This window comes from Pelodiscus sinensis, chromosome 3 (assembly GCF_049634645.1).
Source record: "Pelodiscus sinensis isolate JC-2024 chromosome 3, ASM4963464v1, whole genome shotgun sequence".
Lineage (NCBI taxonomy): Eukaryota > Metazoa > Chordata > Testudines > Trionychidae > Pelodiscus > Pelodiscus sinensis.
The window spans coordinates 172,462,346-172,484,273 of NC_134713.1; the positions used below are offsets into that span (position 1 = coordinate 172,462,346).

At 43.7% G+C, this 21,928-nt stretch overlaps 1 protein-coding gene across 14 annotated transcripts in view; it reads right to left on the bottom strand.

Moving 5' to 3' along the window:
• NRXN1 (neurexin 1) overlaps positions 1-21,928 on the bottom strand; it is a 1,137,502-nt gene that overhangs the window by 520,994 nt on the left and 594,580 nt on the right. For all 14 annotated transcript variants that reach the window (XM_075925469.1, XM_075925468.1, XM_075925459.1 and 11 more), the window contains one exon: positions 3,208-3,381. In XM_075925469.1, the coding sequence (XP_075781584.1) occupies positions 3,208-3,381 (174 nt within the window). The remainder of the gene's footprint in view (positions 1-3,207; positions 3,382-21,928) is intronic.

Sequence of the window (21,928 nt, forward strand, 5' to 3'; positions counted from 1 at the left end):
AGCACAAAACATGGAGGCTACGTCTACACTGGCCCCTTCTTCGGAATAGCCATGCTAATTTAGAACTTTGGAATAGGGAAATGCGCGGGGGATTTAAATATCCCCCGCGGGATTTAAATAAACTTAGCCGCCGCTTTTTTTCCGGCTTGGGGAAAAGCCGGAAAAGAGCGTCCAGACTGGCGCGATCCACCGGAATAAAGCCCTACTTGAAAGTAGGAATAAGAGATCCTCCGGAATAGGGCTTTATTCCGGAGGATCGCGCCAGTCTGGACGCTCTTTTCCGGCTTTTCCCCAAGCCGGAAAAAAAGCGGCGGCCATGTTTATTTAAATCCCCCATGCATTTCCCTATTCCAACGTTCTAAATTAGCATGGATATTCCGAAGAAGGGGCCAGTGTATACGTAGCCGGACAGTTTATTATGTCCATTATGTTTATTATGTCTTTATGTTCCAGTCTAGACCTAATCCAAAATCCATTGATATCAATTACAGTCTTTCCACTGATTTTAGGAGGTTTCGGATTATCTGAATACTCTAAAAGTAACACATAGAAAGCCCTTCCACATTCAGATGAGAACAGGCCATTTTGTTTTAATTATTGAAATGTTTTTATTATTGTATCAGTTGTCCAAAGTGAAATAATACTGATTATTTAATGAAAACTAGACTGAAACTTGTTAGGTTAGTAATGTATACTACACAGTTTGTTGCATCATTAATCTTTTATATTTCATCTTTTAAAGTGAAAAATTATGGTTCAAATTACACAGAAAATTTAACAACAGTTTTTCTTAATAAAAATCACACTCATCTGTCATACTTTTATTCTGAAGAAGTTTTCATTATTCTGATGATTTCTTTACTGAGGGTTTATAGCTTTCATACAGTCTAAGTACATAAATAGATGTTTAGGGATTATTTTAAGAAAGAGTGTGAATGAATGGAGGGCATGTCAGTCCCAAGATATTAGAGAGACAAGGTGAGTAAAGAAATATGATTTATCGGATCAACTTCTGTTGATGAGACAGACAAGCTTTTGAGATACACAACTCCTTTCCTTTCCCAGACCTATAGAAGCTCATCTCTGTCACTAGCAGAAGTTGCTCCAATAAAAGATATTCCTTCCCCCCATGACTCTGTGAAGAAATGGAACAGATGGTAAATCAAGGAATCATTATTAATAGCTCAGTCTTACTAGCTTGATTTTGTCTGGATCAAAGCCCTTCATAATCTCTGAAGAGACTCCATTTACTTCAGTGAGTTTTGGATCAAGCCCATTAAGCTAAACCATCACATAAGGTAAAATTCACTTCCAGCTGATTCTATGGGAATTCTCCATGAGGAGTGAACCTGGCCCTTTAAGGTAGGTGGGCTCAGCACCACCTATGACTAATTAAGCTGCTTCCCAAGGGATGTGTTTGAAACCACAGATCTTAAAGCAGGTCACCTACTCCTCAGATAAAAGATTAGCAAGTATCACAGTAAGAGAGAAAACCAAGGGGAATAATCAGGTTCCTAGGGAAACCATAGACTAGGAGAAAGGACCTGGAAAGGAGCTTTCCATGCCAGATTGGTGGGTGAAGTAGGGCTCAATGAAGCAGCTAGAAAATCATGTGAACCCATAAAGTTTGAGTGCAGTGCCCCAGCTATTTATAGAATGAATGGGGAAAGATAGGTGCCGCCCAATGGGAATCCCACACCAAGCATTGTAGACAGCTTCTCACCTAAAGAACCAATGGGAGATGCTAAACTGTGTGTGTTTCTGGGAGAATGCTAACCCTCATCTATCTCTTGGATACAAGTTCATAGGTCCAAGCTGCGGGCAGTTGTCTCCCTCAGCTGCAAAGCCTCTCTGGGTGTAAGACACCTGTACTATTTTAGTAAGGAAGAACCTTTGTTATAACTTCGAGGCTTATGGACAATGAGGCTACTTATTGGGAGACTCCCTTTCCATCTGAGTTCAAGTCCCCCCATCATCTGAGGCAGCAAAGGACTCTGAATTGAGATCTGCTATCTCTCAGGTGAATACTCCAACAGCTGGGCTATACGACTATCTGATGTGGAAAGAGGGGGTGTCTCATTCTCTCCTGTTGAAGCTGTATAATTGTAAAAGGTCATCGAGCAAAAAAAAAATTAGATCCTGGTCTCCCATCTCTAACCACTATGATACAGTCATTCTCATGCATGTTCTCGCTCTCTCATTCTCTGGCCTTATGTAGAAGCTATGTTAGCGTGGATAAATAATGAGAGAATCACTGGGCCAGAGAAAGAGAGAATGAATTAAGCTTAAGCCTTCATTAAAACAAAAACCAAACATTTTCTTGATTTGAAAGTCATTGAGAGAATATTAACATGGAACATCACAGTGCCATTTTTTCAGTTGCTTTTCAGAGCAGAATAGTACTTTAATATTAGTAATGTATTGGAAGTGAGCTGCTACATTCAGAATCAAGTGAACACATTTCATGTAGGGATAGAGAATTGATTTAAACTATGTGGAAAGAAGGTACGAGAGGAATTAGAGAGAGACCCAGCAAAAACCACAGTTGAACTCCTTGAAATCAATATTCATATTTTGTAGCTGGGTCCCATCTGCATCAATAACCAAAACTTTAATCACTGTGGCAAAATCCTGGCTTTCTTATTTAAACAAATATTTTAGAGCCTAATTCATCCAACACTATTCGTACAGGGTGTGAGAGAGAGCAGTTTGGCTTTATTAATTTCAGTGGGTAGGAAAGTTTTCAACTCCACTCCCCAACCCCTGCCATTATAACCCAAGTAGGAAGCATAATTCAGGGCAGAAACTGGAAGACTTCTTATACATTAGCTAATGTTAAAGTGCTATATAAAAATTAATTGTTACTATTACCATGAATAAATAAATATACCACAAACAAAAGACTTGAAAATTAGCTCATCACTATAGAAGAATCCACAGATTATATTCAAGATATTAAATTAATATTCTCAGGTTAGTTTGTGCTTTGTTGAGTAGAGTTATACATTTCTTACTCAGAATCATCTACTCTCATTATAGTGTATACAAGTTATGCCACAATTGTTTGTGTGTACGTGTAATGCTGGTTACATAGGTAAAATATAAACCCATTATGTATATACTACAAATTAACAGGCCTAGCAGGACAAGATACAAAAATATCTGCTTAATTTTGGAAGTGCATATGATAAAACTACTATATTGTACCTTCACATCCTCTTTCTATTTGCCCATTGCAAAACAGGGCATCTGAGATCAGATCGGGGAGACGTCCATTTAGATCCACTGATGCAAGGCAACCTTGAAATCCCTCCTTTGCATGCACCAGTTTTGGTAAGGATTTATACATTTCTTTCGCCACTCCTCCAATATACAAATCACCTGTTGAAAAGAAGTAAATATTAGTCTTAAAAAATGACTAGTCATAATTTGGTCTTTTGGTCCACTTAAATATCTGGACTTGTAGTTCGACATGATATATATGGTATGGAGACACCATCACTATAGTGCTCTGAGAGCTCTGGGATGTTAAACTTGCTCCCTCTTCAGTGCAAAATGTCATGATAAAAAAAACACTTGTGTGACTGAGGAAAATAGAAAGGGTGAAAAATATGCTTCCCACAACAATGAACAAGTGGAAAAGAGCTTTTCTTTTATCAGGCTGACTTCTAGAATTCCTAATTGAATTATTTTAATTCTGTGAGATTTTTGCTTCATTTTTTCCAGTACTCATGTATTGAGGGTTCCTATAGTCTTTTACAGACCTCTTTTAAAATCAGAATAAATATATCTTGCAGGTCTGATGTAACCTCAGTGTTAGATATTTAGACTTTTTGATATCTAAATGAAAGCTATAACAGGATCTGTCTGTTTCAAGTGTCTAAAAGTACAATACCACCATACTATAGGATTATTATTTATTCTGTGCCATAGGATAAGTAGAATAAGATAAATCCTTGATCTCAACAAGCTTTTACCCCAATGTAACTGTCTGTGTTATAATTTGTTAATAGAATTCTTAGGTGGTTACATGACCTCATCACCATAGGATCTGAGCACTTCACAGTGTTAAATGTATTTTCACATTGATAAAGTGGTGAACCAATTAGTGGACTTGCACTGCTCAAGAAAGAGACTTGAACAGTACAAGACAGTATGTTCCTGACGTTCAAGGCTCAGAGCTGGAGTGACTTTGCTGGTTTATTTCTCTGTGTGTTTCATGAGTGACTCTGGGAGCATTCATGTAATTTAGCTTGATGTGGGGCTCCACATGCATTTAAGCTGAGTGATAACATGATTGTAGCTCAGGGGTGGGCAATAATTTTAGATGGGGCACCACTTCAGAAATTTTTCAAGTGGCTCTGGGCTACCCCAGAAGGGGTGGGGCCTCAGGCAGAAGGGTCAGGGTCAAGACACTTCCCCGCCCACAGACCCGGATTGGCCTGGGAGTGGAGACAGCATGCAAAGTCATTGTCCCCTGTTGTTCTAAACCACTGGCAGGAGGAGACTTTGCATGCTCCCTCTGCCCCAGGTCAATCAGGGCCTGGGGGCAGGGGGATCACGGGAAGTCTCTCTTGCCTTGTCCCCACTCTACAAGGGTCATACGGTGCTTAGAGTCAACCGCCAGGGAGGTTTACCTGGGTGGTCGACAAATACCTTTGATGTTGACACCCGCGCATCCAGACTATCGCGCTGAGCCGACAAACAGCTGATCAGCTGTTTGTCGGCTCAGCGCGGCAGCCATGTAAATTTAAATGAAGCGGCGATTATTTAAATCGCCGCTTCATTTTACTATGTCTGGTAGCCTAATCTACATGCCTCTGGCGACAGAGGCATGTAGTCTAGACGTACCCTAAGTGCCCCACACCTCTGGCAAGGGAGACTTCACACACTCCCCTGTCCCCAGGCCCTGATCAGCCTGAGGGCTGGGGAACAGTAGGGCATCCTGTAGGGCATCAACCTGCTTGGCCGGCCGCATCTGGCCCATGGAGGCCCTTTTAGCTACCCCTGTTGTAGCTCTATGGAGGAGGGACAGTATTTTTGTTCCATTTAGTGCCTAGAATAATAGTATCCAGGCCCACAATGTTATTGCAATACAAATGATTAATACAAATAATTATGAATGTCAGTGAATTATATACAATATCTCTGTAGTGGTACATTAAAAAAAAACTATGGTTGTCAAACATTGAAAAAAATAACAGCAATTAGTCATGAGATTAAAAAATACTTGCCATTAATAGCAGTTTTAATTGCGCTGCTAAACAATAATAGAATACCAAATTAATTTTATTATAAATATTTTTGGATCCTCTTCTAAACCCCCACATATACTTATTTCAATTAGAACACAGAATATGAAATATCCAATGAAATATTTGTATTATAAAAAATAAATAAACACAATCATATTTTTCAATTCACTTCATCCAAGTACTCTGGTGCAATCTCTGTACTATGAAAGTACAGCTTTCATATGTATGGTTTGTGTGTGTGTGTGTGGGGGGGGGGGGTTCTTTTTGCATAACTGCACTCAAAACAATGTAAAGCTTTAGACCATATAAATAGATGCATGAACGGCCATAGAAATGCCTCCTCTAAGCCTCCCACATGCCCTGATGCCTGCACTTCCCAGACCATCAAGCCCCTTCCCTGAAGGACCCAAGTAATGCTGGGAAAGTCTTCTAGTTAGCAATATTTATAGAAATTTATGCTAAGAAAAAAGTAATTACATCTCACAATTCAGACCATAAGTTTGTTGCCTGCTGAAGTTCAAAAAAGAATTTTCTGCCCACCCTAAATAGCTGGGGGATTTGAAGAGCATGCTCTGCTTTTCTTTGGCGCATTACTTATTGTCATCTCTTGATAGTAGGAAATCAGATAGAATAGACTAGTGGTCTGATCTGATATAGCAATTCCTATTTTCCCTCAAGTAGGGCATAATTAATTCCTTAGTAGGACTGGAATTGGTACAATGGTTCATTGCACTGGAAATAAGACAAATAATAAAAATGTTCCATCTTTTTTCTCATGTGGAACTTATTGAAAATTAAACTCTAAGAGTTTTCCTGAAGTACTTATCTGTCAATTGTTGTATGACATAGATATAGTTTGGCTGAATTTATTATGGTGGTCTTGAAAGTGGTATATATCAGAAAGGTAAAAAAAAGTCACCAAATATCAGAGCTAATGCACAAAGATTAAGTTTGTGCTCTTTCATTTCACGTTCTTGTCTGCTCTACTATAAAACCGAAAGAAGTTTACATTTCCCAAGCAGAAGCTTCCAGTTTTTTTATTATTAAAAACTTTAGAGATATTGAACAAATTGACAATATTCTAATAATTCCTAGACCTCTTTCCCCAGGCAAGATAGTCCACTGTTACATAAGGACATATTTTAAAGGGCAGTTATGGTGAATAACTATGACAATGCCAGGTCACAGATGCAATATAAGAAGAGAAGCTCTAAGTATGTACTTCTTGTTGGAAGTTGTCAGCCAGATCAGGGATGGAAAATAAGCTGGAGCAGGTTTGCCAGGGTTAGTCCCTGTTTGGACACCCACATTTTATTTACCTGTATATCCACAGGCACAGCTGCTTGCAGCTCCTGTTGACTGCAGATCACAATTCCCAGTAAATAGGAGCTGCGGGAAGCAGCACAGACCAAAACATCACTTCTTGCATCTCCCATTGGCCAGAATTAACAATCTGTGGCTAATTGGAGCTGCAAAAGGCTGCACCCCCAAGTGCAGGTGCCCTGCCAGGGGCTAACCCTAGCTAACTGTGTCCGGCCTGTGGGCTGCTTATTGACCATCCCCTGAGCTGGATACATCCTCAAATAACCATAAGACCCACAGAAACATGAATGTTATAATATGATGTGAATATTTTATTCATGTTATATAAGATTATTCTTCTAAAAAATTAGTATCACAGTAGTGGCATTGTATGTTTTGTAAAATATGCTTCATGCAGTTGTCCTACTTTGCAACCTACTTGCGTTGCTCATTGGTGACTTTCTGCATAAACTGGAATATTTGAAATATGTTTATGACGACAAAAAAATCTGAGGCAACCATAAGACAACTCTTTCCAGGTTCAGTAAATATCCTGAATAAGCTGCAAGAGGAGGACAATTTATCAGCTGAAGCAGCAGGTTTCAGATCACTGAACTTTATTTTTTATATGCTTCAGAAACTCTCACAATATCTCAACTACTTAAAAGAAGCACAAGACAAACAAAATAAAACAAAACAAATAAAAATCAGATGCTGGAAAGAATCCAGTTTATTGAACTTGATAGCCAGTGATGAGTTCATAAACCAGGCACTACCACAGATACAATTAATTTGTTAAAAAAAAAAGTGACATCTCAGCATTAGCACTATAAAATGGAAGTCTGCAAATCTCATAAAAAAACAAAATCAAATGGCTGAGGCGATGATGCTAGTTAGCCAACATTGTTAAAGGAAATAATGAAAACAGTTTCACGTGATTCCAAAAAATGACCATGTTAAATTATGTCAAGCAAAATACTGAATGATATTATTCTTCACTGAGAGAATTATCAGAAGGGTAGCTGTGTTAGTCTGTATCCACAGAAATAACAAGGAGTCCTGTGTCATCTTAAAGACTAAGGCTGCGGCTACACTGCTGGTTTTCTGGAAGAAGACATGCAAATCACACTCGCATTTGCATATCTTCCTCTGATTCTTTTTGTGAACGAGATTTTTCTGATATTTGGCTCCAAGTAGACAGGGCCAAACATTGGGAAAAAAACCACTTTTGCAAGATCCCTTATTCCTCATAAATCGAGGTTTACAGGGTCTTGCAAAAGAGGGTTTTTTCCCGATATTTGGCCCCATCTACACGTTAGTAGTAAACCAGTCATTCCCAGTCTTTATTCAAACCCAATTTAACAGAGTCAAATTTGCAAATGAATTGCAGATCTGCAGTTTCTCTCTGAAGACTTTTGGAAGTTATGTGTGTATTGCTGCGCTGGTAATAGCAGAGCTGGGAATTTTCTATCTACATATTTTGTTGAAAGATGGCTACTTTTAAATCTGTTACTGAGTATCCAGGGAGATTGACGTATTCTCCTACTGAGTTTTTTCTGTTACCATTCTTGTTATCTGATTTGTGTCCATTTATTCTTTTGTATAGAGACTGTCCAGTTTGGCCAATGTACACAACAGAGGAGTACTGCTGGCATGTAATGACATATATCTCATTAGTAAATGTGCAGGTAAATGAGCCCCTCATGGTGTGGCTGATGTGGTTAGGTCTGATGATGGCGTTACCTGAGTAGATATGCAGGTAGAGCTGGAAGCCGGGTTTGTTGCAGGGATTGCTTCCTAGGTTAGTGTTTCTGTGGCATGGTGTGTAGTTGTTGGTATTGCTTTAGGTTGGGGGTCTGTCTGTAAGTGAGGACTGGCCTGTCTCCCAAGTTCTGTCAGTAAGGGGTAGTTTTCCAGGATAGGTAGTGGACTGGTGAAGATGTGTTGAAGAGATTTTACCTGGGGGCTGTAGGTGATGGCCATCAGGGGCGGATATAGGGCAGAGCGAACGGGGTGGCCGCCCCGGGCCCCGCACTTCAAAAAGCCCTGCGCATGCGCCGTGGTGCCACCGCGCATGCACATGGCGTCACTGGGCATGCGCCGTGGCAAGGGGGGGGGCCCCGCGAAATTATGCCGCCCGGGGCCCCGCAAAATGGTCATCTGCCCCTGATGGCCATTAGTGTTCTGCTATTTACCTTGTTGGGCCTGTCCAGTAGTAGGAGGCTTCTGGTTACTCATTTGGTTCTGTCAATCTATTTCCTCACTTCCTCAGGTGAGTACTGTAGTCTTAAGAATGCTTGATAAAGATCTCATAGGTGTTTGTCTTTGTCTGAGGGATTGGAGCAGATCTGAATGTATTCTAGAGTGTGGCTGTAAGCAATGTGATACTAGAAGCATGTAGATAAGTATAGAGGTAAGTAGATTTTCGGTTTAGGGTGGTGTTTATGTGACCATCACTTATTTGCTCTGACCAGATTGGCATCTTTAGCACTAGTCCTCTTCTTGATAAGGTAACTCCTTTCTTTTTATGTGCTAATATTTTTATGCTGCCTCTGCAATTTCCACTCCATGCATCTGATGAAGTGGGTTTTTGCCTATGAAAGCTTATGCCCAAATAAATCTATCAGTCTTTAAGGTAGTTGGAAGTCTTTTAGGGATTGGACAACTTGCATGCAGGTCCCCTAACACTCTAGAAAACATGATTCCACTTCTTACTGTCCTATTCTTGGACAAAATCCACCCCAGGTCTTACAATCATCTTTCCCTGAGAGTAATGTAACTGTACTGTGTACTTTCATCATCCTCAGTGCATCGTAGAGTGTGTTCTCCCTGGCTCATTCCACTGTGTTGGGTTCTTCAGGTGTTGGAGCCCCCTCCTATTGCCAAAATTAATTCCTCTTGTGTCAGCTTCTCATCAGAGCTTGCAGTTTCTGTCCTAATGACTCTGCCTCAAGTGACATGGGCACACTAGTAGAGCACCAGATTTGTCCTGCTACTATCACCTCTTTGGGTATTTTTCAATATCTGCTACCATGGAGTGAGTAAATAGTGCTACTATGCCCTTCAGTTCATGACCGTAAATGCATGTGTAAACCCTCACATTCCTCAGTATTTCTGCAGCATCTAGGCTCTCCTCAATTTCAATTGATTCCTTCTCTTCTGGGAATCCTGCCACCATCACAGTCTTGGTTGCTGAGATTTGTGCCCCTTGGAACAGATATTGTATTTTTTCCTCACCCCCCCCTTTTTTTTTAACTGAGAAGAAAGTCTTGCAGGTGTTTCTTTTCTCTGTGAAGGAGAGTGTGTATAGCAAATCCGCATACGGGCCATCTAGTGTAACTTCAGTGTCCTCATGGCCAAGATGGAATCTGTCCTCCCTGGTGGCCGGAGGGAGAGCTGGGGTTGTCTATGACCCTGAGAGAGGGGGGTTGGCGAGTGTAGCAAGCAGGGGGCACAGCCCCCTAGTATTTCTTTGATAACTTAAAGACTCTAACTACCTAATCACAGTGGAGTTGTGAAATGCCCATCTTTAATTGACCATAGGAGGGAATTTCACAGGCACAAATGACAGGCATCTAACTCCAACTGATTTTCAATGGGAGTAAGGTGGTTAATTAATATTTGTTCCTTCCCTCCCTCACACATGATTTACCTTGTGTGACAGGCAGGTCAGAGCAAGAAAGGATTCACACTTGTAGGTGAAGTTTAAACACTTTTCAGCATGAACTTAATTGTAAAACAGAGGCGTCAATGTAAAGAATTTTTACTCTTCTGACAGCCCAAATGACGGTTGAAAGTGTCTCATCTCAGCAAGACCCAGAGAATAAGAGAACCCTGTTGCCACTTCCCAACTACATCTTTCGGCTCCATCCTTCTTTGTAGAGCTCATCCATGCTGCACTCAACACCATGAGCTTCCACAAGACATCCCCCTCTTGTGTGCCTGAAGATCAGGATTAATTATCCCATTCACAGATAGTCTGTCTCTGCACAACCAAATATTAAAGAGAGGCAAGTAGAATCCTTCCACTAGCCATAGAAGCAAAGCCAGTTCCTGCCCTGCCTACCACTGGGTGGCATTAATACACTCCCGCATTCCACTAGCAAAGGCAATATATACAAGAGAGACTGATAAAGACCTAAATTATGTCCAGCAGCTTCCACAGCACATGCACTCTAGCATGAGCCTTTTCAAACTTGCCTATGGTAGGGTGCTATCTTCGGACTGTCCTCCCAAGGCATAGAAACATAGAGTCATAGAACACTAGAACTGGAAGAGACCTCAAGAGGTCATCAAGTCCAGTCCCCTGTCCTCATGGTAGGACCAAGCACAGCCTACATCATTCCAGATACATGTCTGTCTAACCTGCTCTTAAATATCTCCAGTAATGGAGATTCCAAAACCTCCCTAGGCAATTTATTCCAGTGTTTAACCTGACGTGATTTGGTCTTTACAAATCCATGCTGGCTGTTACCTATCACCTTATTTTCTTCCAGGTGTTTGCAGATGAATTCCTTAATTATCTCTTCCATTATCTTTCCTGGCTCAGAAGTTTAACTGACTGGTCTGTAGTTTTCTGGATTGTTCTTATTCCCCTTTTTATAGATGGGCACTATATTTGCCCTTTTCCAGTCTTCTGGAATCTCTCCAGACTTCCATGATTTTTCAAAGATGATAGCTAAAGGCTCAGATACCTCCTTTATCAGCTACTTGAGTATTCTAGAAAGCACTTCATCAGGTCCTAGTGAGTTGATGTCATCTAATGTTTGTAATTTTTAACATGTTCTTTTTTGTTTTAATTTCTAAACCTACCCCATTCCCACTAGCATTCACTAGGTGAGGCATCCCTTCATCAAACTTCTTTGTGAAGACCAAAACAAAGAAGTCATTAAGCACCTCTGCCATTTCCAAGGTTCCCTCCTCACTAAGCAATGAGCCTACCCTGCCCTTGGTCTTCCCTGCATGCATTTGGACCTCAGTTCCTTGTTCTGAAGTTGAAAATATTCCCCTTCTGCCAGGGTTTAATGTCTTAAGTTAAATATATATAAATCTCATTTCCAGTGTTCTCCAGGCATATCACCTTCCCCTGGCAAGCCTCCATTGTGGGGCTATGACCTGCTTCACACTGGTCAAGGTACCCCAGAACCCTTCTGGATGGGGCTGTTCCCTGCTCTAAGTCAACTTTTTCCAACGGCCCTCTTAAATTACAGTCATCTGGTATGAACGAGACTGGTCACCAAATCTTTCAAGCAAACAGAACTCAGGATTTTCACAATGAAGTTCTTTCTGCTCAGGTGTCTCTGCTCGGATAGGGGTATAGTTTTCTAATCACCCTCAACACTTGGAAGCTGAATCAAGCTCCCACAATCCTTTCCCCCTGGGCTGGGAGAGGTTCTCGCAAGTACTTGCCTGTATGCTCCCATTCCAGGTATACCTACACAGCAGCTAGAAGGTAGTTTCTTGGTGCAGGAAGACAGATGCTCAGGCATGAACTAGTGTGATAAAAATAGCAGTGAAGCCATGTTGGCCTGAGGTAGCCACTCACATAGCCCTCTGGCAGCCAACCTGATCAGCTGCCCATCCTGCTGTGGCCACACTGCTATTTTCAGCATATTACCTCAGGGACAGTTAGCAGGAGTTTGTCCATCCATGCTGGGAAGCTCTCCTGCTGCTGCATAGACATATCCTCTGTAGGAAGAGATGAATTATATGCTGCCCTCTTTCTTGGGGAATGTCCTGAATGGCTGAGGAAGAGAGCCACTCTTCCTTGTTCCACATTACACTGATGCTTCTGGTTTCTTAAAGAAACACTAACCTGATACGCTTTTTTTCCCATCTTCAAATACTAATAACCAGGGAATACATCTTCTGTCGAAGCATCTGCCTCTGTCATTCCTAAGCCACTCACCTGCTCTGGGCTCCTAAAACTTAAAAGAGTATGTCCTTAAAAGGAATGCCCCTCTTACACAGCCCCTGCAGTACAATGTAATCCTTGCTCACCAACTTACTTCTTAGTTCCATGAGAGGATGAACTCTGTCTGGAGTTATTGAGAGAATAAGAAAGGCAGAGAGAGTGGAGACTTTGGCCCACATTTTGTCACTTGTGAGAATCCAAGCTGTATTTTGAGTACCACATAGGAACTTGTATTTTCTATACTCAATGGGACACTTTGGTGAAGAAATGTAGGGTCTCTAGGATATTTCTTCTCTTGTAAGTACAAATTCCATCTGTTCCAAAAGACCTTCACTTTAGCAACTGCAAATGGAAAGGGCCATTTGTTCACTGCCAGCGTTTTTGAACAGTTTTTGCTGAATTATTTGCTCTTACAGATGCTTTAGGACACTAGTAGATGTGCAATGTTTCAGGCACTGCCTGTGCCTTCCACACTTTCCATGCTAACAAACTAAGGCAAAGAAGTTATATGTATTTACTGGAATTGAACTGTGTAATTACAGGAATGAACCACATGCCTAATTTCTGTCTGATACATAATACAGTGCAAGCTGAAATCTGCTGCTTATATCACAGAGACTGCCCTGTGCAGGTGCCTTCCATATCCTCCATCCAGAGAAAATAGACTTCTATGTGGCTGTCTACTGAGCTCTCTCTCTATGAATTCCTTTTCAGCATCTAGCACAGATTGCAGTTCTACTTATCAAGAGAATTTATCAATGATATTCCTGCCCCTGAATGACACTTCTCAGTCTTTTTAATATTCATGGGTGCTTTGCACACTGTGACTTATACCAAAGACAAATAGATGAAGTAGGTGCCAGAGAGTTAACAGCTTTGATGGGCACAATGAGAGAGCATTCTGCAGATTCTTTTGCTGCTAATTTGACAGTATGTCACATTCCAAGTTGGAAGTAAACTAGTCCTGCTGCTCCACTTTTCTCCAACTCCCCTGATCATATTGTGCTATCCACTATCTGCTGCCTTTCAGACTTGCCTCACCAGCCTCAGCTGTGCGGCTGCCTTCAGTCTTCTCTCCTGCTGTTGCCATGCCATCCAATACTTCGTGTCTTTGCCGTACCTGCTGTGCTATCTACCATTGTCCCCCACCCCCTTGTGTTGCTGTTGCAATGTTATTTCCCTTCCCTGCTGTATTTTCCCACCCAATTCACTGCTTGAGAGCAAACCTATATATGTTGGATTAAAAATGTTACATTTCACAGAAATATACAAATTTGTTGTTTAAGGATTCCAATAGGGGTGAGGAGCTAAGTGGGGGTATGTCTACACTACAAAGTTAGTTCGGACTAACGGACTAGCGCTCTGTTAGTTCGAATTTAATTCGAACTAACGGAGCGCTTAGTTCGAACTAGGTAATCCTCATTCCACGAGGATTAAGCCTAGTTCGAACTAGCTAGTTCGAATTAAGGGGTGTGTAGCCCCTTAATTCAAACTAGTGGGAGGCTAGCCCTCCGCAGGTTTCTCTGGTGGCCACTCTGGCCAAGATCAGGGAAACTCTACTGCCTCCCTCCCGGCCCCGGACTCCTTAAAGGGGCATGGGCTGGCTAAGATGCCCGTGCCAGGTGCAAGCCTGCCAGCACCCAGCCAGCAGACCAGACCCTGCACCTGGCACAGATCGAGCCACCCACCCGATGCCCCCCAGCTCTCCGCCTCTTCCCGGGACCAGGCTGGTGGCTCCCGGGAGCTTGCCCGGGACCGCAAGAGGCGGGCGCCTGCCTGGGCTAGTGCGGACATCGTGGACCCCGTCCACAATGTCCACACTAGGCACAGGAAAGTGGCCGGCTTGGGCAGGATAGCTGCCAGCCTGGCCACCCAGGAGCAGGTGTGCAAGAGAATCAAGGGGGTCCACTGAGACCCCCGACCCTGAGCCCTGAGCTTCCAATGGCCGTCCTGGGTCAGACCAAAGGTCCATCTAGCCCAGTAGTCTGTCTGCCGACAGCGGTCAACCCTAGGGACCCCGGAGGGGATGGACCGAAGACAGTGACCAAGCCATTTGTCTCGTGACATCCCTCTCCAGCCTTCCACAAACCTTGGGCAGGGACACCACTCCTACCCCCTGGCTAATATCACTCCATGGACCTAACCTCCATGACTTGATCTCACTTCCCTTTAAACTCTGTTCCAGTTCTAGCCTTCACAGCCTCCTGCAGCAAGGAGTTCCACAGGTTGACTCTTTGCTTTGTGAAGAACAACTTTCTGTTACCAGTTTGAAGCCTGCTACCCATTCCTTTCCTTTGGTGTCCTCTAGTCCTTCTTTATGGGAACTAATGAAGAACTTTTCTATATGCACCGTCTCCACCCAACTCCTGCTTTTAGAGACCTCTATCCTGTCCCCCCTCCGTCTCCTCTTTTCTAAGCTGAAAAGTCCCAGTCTATTTAGCCTCTCTTCATATGGGACCTGTTCCCAACCCCTGATCATTTTAGTTGCCCTCCCCTCTCCCACCCTCTCTCTTCCCCTCTCCCACCTCCTTTTCCCAGTCTCCCCCAGTTTTGTTCAATGAAGACAGATTCCATTTTGGAAGACACGTTATCTTTATTTTGTACATCAAGAAGAGGGGCTAGGGAAGGGTAAGTGGAAGGAGGTGAGGGAGGAATGGGGCACGAGCCCCCGATGGGGAGGACTGGGCTGGCTCTGCGGGCTTCTGGGGGTGGAAGCTCTCCTGCAGCCCCCCAGTTGTCCCCTCTCCCCAGATGGCAGCCTGCGGCAAGTGCAGCCAGGCTGATGGCCGAGTGCTGTGATGTGCCCAGTGTGGGCACTCAGGGCACTCCAAGCCAGGACTGCTTTGCAAGCAGTGCACCCCTGAGAACTGTCTGTCCGGGGTGGGGGTCGGGACCGTTTAAGCACAGCCCTCAGCTAGCCTGAGACAGCATCTCCACGCTCTGATGCCCTGCCGGCACTGCTTCCGGCCATCGTTAACCCCGCTTCAGGGTCCACTTAATGTGGACGCGCTAGTTCGAATTAGCAAAATGCTAATTCGAACTAGTTTTTAGTTCTAGCTGTGTTAGTTCGAATTAGCTTAGTTCGAATTAACTAATTCGAACTAAGTTAGTTCGAATTAGCGCTGTAGTGTAGACATACCCTGGGAGGGAAGATGACTGTAGCGGGTGAGTTTTGAATAGAGTAGAGGGAGTGCTAGGCACAGAGGTGTTTAAGCCAGCAGTTCTCAAGCAAAATTTTTGATGATCTCAAAGGACACGTCTATACTTACCAGACAATCGATGCTCCAGAGGTCGATCTTCTAGCATTTGATTTAAAGGGTCTAGTATAGAGCTATAAATCGAACGTTGAGGGCAGCCTCTACCAGAATCCAATAATCCTCTTTCTTCGAGGAGTAAGGGAAGCTGATGGACCATTTGTTTCCGTCAGCCTCCTGCTGTGTGGATGCTGCCATGGCTCGGCTTAAGGTAAGCCGAATCCAGCTTCACATTTTGCATAGCTGGATGATGTACCTTAAGCCGACCTGCATCGTCTAGTATAGACCAGGCCAAAGTGTGGTTGCCAACTCTTTCTGATATCAACTTTGAAAATGTTGCTTAAAAATAATACACATAAACATATCCAAACCACAGTAATGTATTTATACAGGGTTTTTGGCAGATTCAATAATAATAACGTAATACAGTTGTCTCTATTATTTACGGGACCTAAACAGAATAGAAACATAAATAAGATGCTTTGCATATTCTTGTAGACTTGCTAACTAGTAAGTCTGCTTCTGTGAAAAGTGATATTTGTATATGTATGTTAATACTGTAAGCAGGATCTGAAGGAATGTGTCCCTTACAGCTAGCTAGAAGAGACCCTGTGTCTATATCAATACAGTTTGCTCCTGTTTTGCTTAGATTTGTTAGATAGTCAGCAGATGGAGTGGTATTTTACTCATTGTAATCAACTTAATTTGTAACCTAACACCAGCTATGTTTGTAATAAATGCAGGGATCACTTAAATATGGTTACTAATGTTTGTAATTTTGTGAGAATACAGAAAAGCAGGACAGTGCTATGTTGCTCCAAATAAAAGGGCTCACAGTTAGCAGAATGAACCTTTCTAATGCAGGGGGCTCCACTTTGAGTGCCTTATGAGAGGCAAGGGATGAAGAAAGGTTAATCTGGTCGGGCAGCTATATGGCTTCCCCTACCTCGACTGGTTTAACCTGTCCCCTCCCTCTCCCTTCTACCAGACACACACTGTTCAAAGAATAGGCATTATTAGGTGCCTTTTTCGCAAGTTAATTATGCTGGAATTATGGTTCTTCTACCCTGCTTGTGAAGCTGAAATCACTGGGAGATTAAACTGTTTGAGACTGATGGGCAGAAGTCACAGCCACAAAGTGGATGGCCGCGGATGACTCAGATCCAGGAGGCTGGTAGTGGAGAGATGTGATGAGCATCCAAACGGGTGGCAGAGAGCTGTGATGAGTAGCCAGCAGAGCAGCAGCAGCACAGTGAGTGGTCAGCAAGGTAGGAGCGGAGAGGTGTAATGATCAACCAGCATGGTGGTGGCACAGAGGTGAGATGAATGGCCAGCAGATGAATGCCAAGCATGGTGGTGGCAGAGAGTAGTGTACAGGCAGATGTGAGTGACTAGCGGAATAAGAGGTCTCTTTACCTCCTCTTACTTGGGATGGGAGGTGAACTCTGCGGATGCAGCTTTGAACTCTGGGTCTGCTCTGACCAAGGGTAGCAACTGTGAGTGGGGTGCAGAGAAGGTTTGGGCATGTGAAAGGAACACTTATGTTGCTGGATTTAAGAACCTGAGGGTATGTCTACACTACAAAGTTAATTCGAACTAACAGACGTTAGTTCGAATTAACTTTGATAGGTGCTACACAGGCAAACCGCTAGTTAGAACTTAATTTGAACTAGCGGAGCGCTTAATTTGAACTAGGTAAACCTCATTCTACGAGGACTAACGCCTAGTTCGAATTAAGTAGTTCAAATTAAGGGCTGTGTAGCCACTTAATTCGAACTAGTGGGAGGCTAGCCCTCCCCAGCTTTCCCTGGTGGCCACTCTGGGCACCACCAGGGAAACTCTTCTGCCCCCCTCCCGGGCCCGGAGTCCTTAAAGGGGCATGGTCTGGCTACAGTGCCCGTGCCAGGTGCAAGCCTGCCAGCACCCAGCCAGCAGACCCTGCACCTGGCACGGCATGAGCCAGCCACCCGCTGCCACCCAGCCCTCCGCCTCTTCCCGGGAACAGGCTGGCGGCTCCCGGGAGCCTGCCCGGGGCTGCAAGAGGCGGGCGCCCGCCTAGTCTAGTGTGGACATCGTGGACCTCATCCACGACCTCAGCACTAGGCACAGGAAAGTGGCCGTCTAGGGCAGGATAGCTGCCAGCCTGGCCACCCAGGACCAGGTGTGCATGAAAATCAAGGTGGTCCCGTGAGACCTCCGACCCTGAGCCCTGAGCTTAGAATGGCTGTACTGGGTCAGACCAAAGGTCCATCTAGCCCAGTAGCCTGTCTGCCGACAGCGGCCAACACCAGCTACCCCGGAGGGGATGGACCAAAGACAATGACCAAGCCATTTGTCTCATGCCATCCATCTCCAGCCTTCCAAAACAGAGGCCAGGGACACCATTTCTATCCCCTGGCTAATAGCACTCTATGGACCCAGCCTCCATGAATTTATCTAACTTCTCTTTAAACTTTGTTATAGTTCTAGCCTTCACAGCCTCCTGCAGCAAGGAGTTCTACAGGTTGACTCTTTGCTTTGTGAAGAACAACTTTCTGTTATTAGTTTGAAGCCTGCTACCCATTCATTTCATTTGGTGTCCTCTAGTCCTTCTATTATGGGAACTAATGAAGAACTTTTCTTTATGCACCCTCTCCACACCACTCGTGCTTTTATATACCTCTATCATATGCCCCCTCCGTCTCCTCTTTTCTAAGCTGAAAGGTCCCAGTTTCTTTAGCCTCTCTTCATATGGGACCTGTTCCCAACCCCTGATCATTTTAGTTGCTCTCCCCTCTCCCACCCTCTCTCTTCCCCTCTCCCAACTCCTTTTTCCAGTCTCCCTGAGTTTTGTTCAATAAAGAGAGTTTCTATTTTTGAACACACGTGTCCCTTATTTTGTACATCAGGAAGGGGGGCTAGGGAGGGGTAAGTGGAAGGAGGCGAGGGAGGAATGGGGTACGAGCCCCCGATGGGGAGGACTGGGGTGACTCTGCGGGCTCCTCAGGGTGGAAGCTCTCCTGCAGCCCCCCGATTGACACCCCCCCCCCCGGATGGCAGCCTGCAGCAAGTACAGCCGGGCTGATGGCTGAGTGCTGTGATGTGTCGAGTGTGGGCATTCAGGGCACTCCAAGACAGGACTGCTTTGCTGTCCCTCATCGAGTTAGACAGCGAGCGGGGAACCCCTGAGTACTGTCTGTCCGGGGTGGAGGTCGGGACCCTTTAAGCACAGCCCTCGGCTAGCCTGAGACAACAGCTCCACGCTCTAAGTCCTAATCTGATGCCCTGCCAGCACTGCTTCCGGCCATCCTTAACCTTGGTTCAGGGTCCACTCAATGTGGACATGCAAGTTCGAATTAGCAAAACGCTAATTTGAACTAGTTTTTAGGTCTAGATACACTAATTTGAATTAGCTTAGTTTGAATTAACTAATTCGAATTAAGTTAGTTCGAATTAGTGCGGTAGTGTAGACATACCCTGAGAGAAAAAGGATACTGCCCAACCTACTTGAGATGGGACTTTTACTCATGGTTGATGTTTATGAACCCTCTTTGTGGTGTTTTCCCAAATTAATGCCAAGTTACTTCCCTCCCTTTTCTTTAGTGTCTTTTCTATGCTCAAACTCTAGCCTTTCCTGTGGGGAAGCACTGCCTCTCAGAGGCACTTTGGGTGGTGGGTGAATGTCCCAGGTTACTGGGTGAGGGCTCACGCCAGTTCTGAGTTAGATGGTGAGGAAGACCTGTAGATATTGAATCTGACCCTGGCTGCTGCTGGCTCCACTTGCAGAAGGTTTACAATATCACTTTTTACAGGTAGCTGAAAAGTGGCATTAACAAACATACAAATATTAATTTTTTCCAACCAGGGCACAAATTAAGCCATAGATGGGGAGCTGGGTAGGGAGGAAGATGATGAGGAGGCTGCATGGGTGAGGGGTTGGGGCTGACATGAAGTGATTGGGGTAGGGCCAGAGCCTGAAAGCCAGCAGCTGGAGGACAGAGCATATCTCTGGGCAGCTAAAGTAAAGAACTTGAAGCCCCATGGTCAGAGTCCCTAGCTGCAGCCTGCCCCAACAGTGAGAGCCTGCTATCCACCACCTTAGCGAGGAAGCCAAAACCCTGAGCCCCCCCCCCCCCCGGAAGCTGTCTGCTCCTCTGGCATTTGTGGCTGAAGAGGGGGGCTTGGCAGCAGTAGGAGAGGAGATATTGCTTTGTCTATCTCCCCTCCCTCCAGTCACCATCCAGGAGGGTGTGGCCATAGGAAATGCCCCTGGTGGCTGTATTTGAGCAACACTGATCTAAGTCACAAGGTACCTCCTGGCTACTCCTGGCATAGTGTTGCTTAGAAATGTTGATCAGGAATTACTCTAAAGCCAGATTTCAGTAGATTCTAATATAAGAGAGAGAGAGAAACAAAGAGGCACAATAAAACATCCTAAAGACAACTGATTCACTTCCCCACAAATGTTCTCCAAAACCCCACGGGCTGTACTTCTCCTGACTTTCACCTTTTGTTAGGAAGAAGATGAGGAAAGTATCAGTATTGACAAAGATTAAGAAGATTTAAAACTAAAGCAAGAGTTGACAAATGGACTGATGATGGTGCATGCTGAATGGTAAAATAATAAAATCTAATTGCCATATAAATGTGTGTGATAATCCATCTTGCATAGAATCAACCCTGTGCCAATTATTTCACATGGGGGAGGTGGCTGTGATGTGTGTGGAGGTCAGGAGTTTAAACATTCCAAATGCCCTTCATTTTATTTCTGCTCTCAACACAGCTGTAAATTGCATACACCTAAAAAGTAGACAAAATACCATGAAACTGTCTTTTCATGCTATACGGTATCCAAATTTCTCTTCCAGCTTCTTGCAGACAGTTACTTTGGTAGAAAACACATAATGCCAGCCCAGTTTATGATTTCAAGATGTACAAAAATGGGGATTCGTCTGGATGTGTATCGTCTCTTTCCAAGGAAAAGAGGGATTTTCGGGGGCCAGTTATCTCTCCAGAACTCTTTCCCCTTTCTAGGTTTTCACAAAAGGTCCCCTAAATAGACCATTAAGCCGCTATCAGATGTTAAAAAGCGATGACATTCTTGATGTGCACAGAACTGAATCTCCTAAAGGTGAAAGAGTTTGTATCCTATTACTAAACCCTAAACTCATCCACTTGCTTTCCAGTAGTCTAGGAAAACAATTTCATGCGGCTGCTTAGTCAGCACTCCAGGACCTTGTTGGGAAGTTACACAATACCAGCACTGCATATTTGGAAGAAACGATTTGGAAGAAACAGGTTAAAAAATCCATCTCAGAGAGGCTTGAACTGAGTTCATGTGTTTATTAAGAGATGGACAAAAACTGTCAGTTCTTGGAGAAGGAGTTTTGGGCCATGACTGCAGACAAAGGCAGAGTTCCTCAAAAGGTTCAGATTTATGCATTTCAAAGCACTTTCTTAAATCCCTAGCTTCTGGATTCATTTGATTGCATGAATATCTCAGCTTTGATTAAAACACAGGCTTCTAGCCTTCAGCACTTTAGAAAAAAAGATTGAGAATGTGACCTTGAACACCAGAAGATAAATTAAAAGAACAACAAATGAATATTTTAAAACTCTCATGGGTCTTATGCCAATCTTATGATTTCTCTGAGGGAGCTAATTATTAATGGCCACAGCCATTCACCTGTACAGAGACTCTCAATGGAAAGCAAAAATGTAAGACCTACATTAGAGCAAGTTCTTAGGCAAGACTCCTGACTTCCTAGCCTGCTCTTGTCTCTATACCTCTGCTGCATGGAAGGCGGGACTCCACATTTCACAGGACCTATGTACCTCCTACCATCTACCCCATTTTCCATGTACATTTTTACGGCCTGGGTTCTATTCTCATGGTACATTCTATAAAGAGGAAGGCACCAGCAGGGTTTGTCACTATACTTGGATACCTTGGGTTTTAGAGGACAGAATGTGGGTCAATTTATGTAGAAATATGGAAGATGACATCTCACCTATCATGTTTATTCGGCAGTCATGGGAAAGATTCATGATTATTGCTTGTTCATTTGTACAGTTTACATTTTTAAATAAAATGTTCTTTGTGTTTCAATAAATCATTGAGTCTCAGGCTACTTCCACACTACAAAGTAGGTGTGATTTCCAGATGTCAGACACACTCATGCTAGCTCTCATTGAGCTAGGGTTTCCAAAAATAGCAGTGTAAC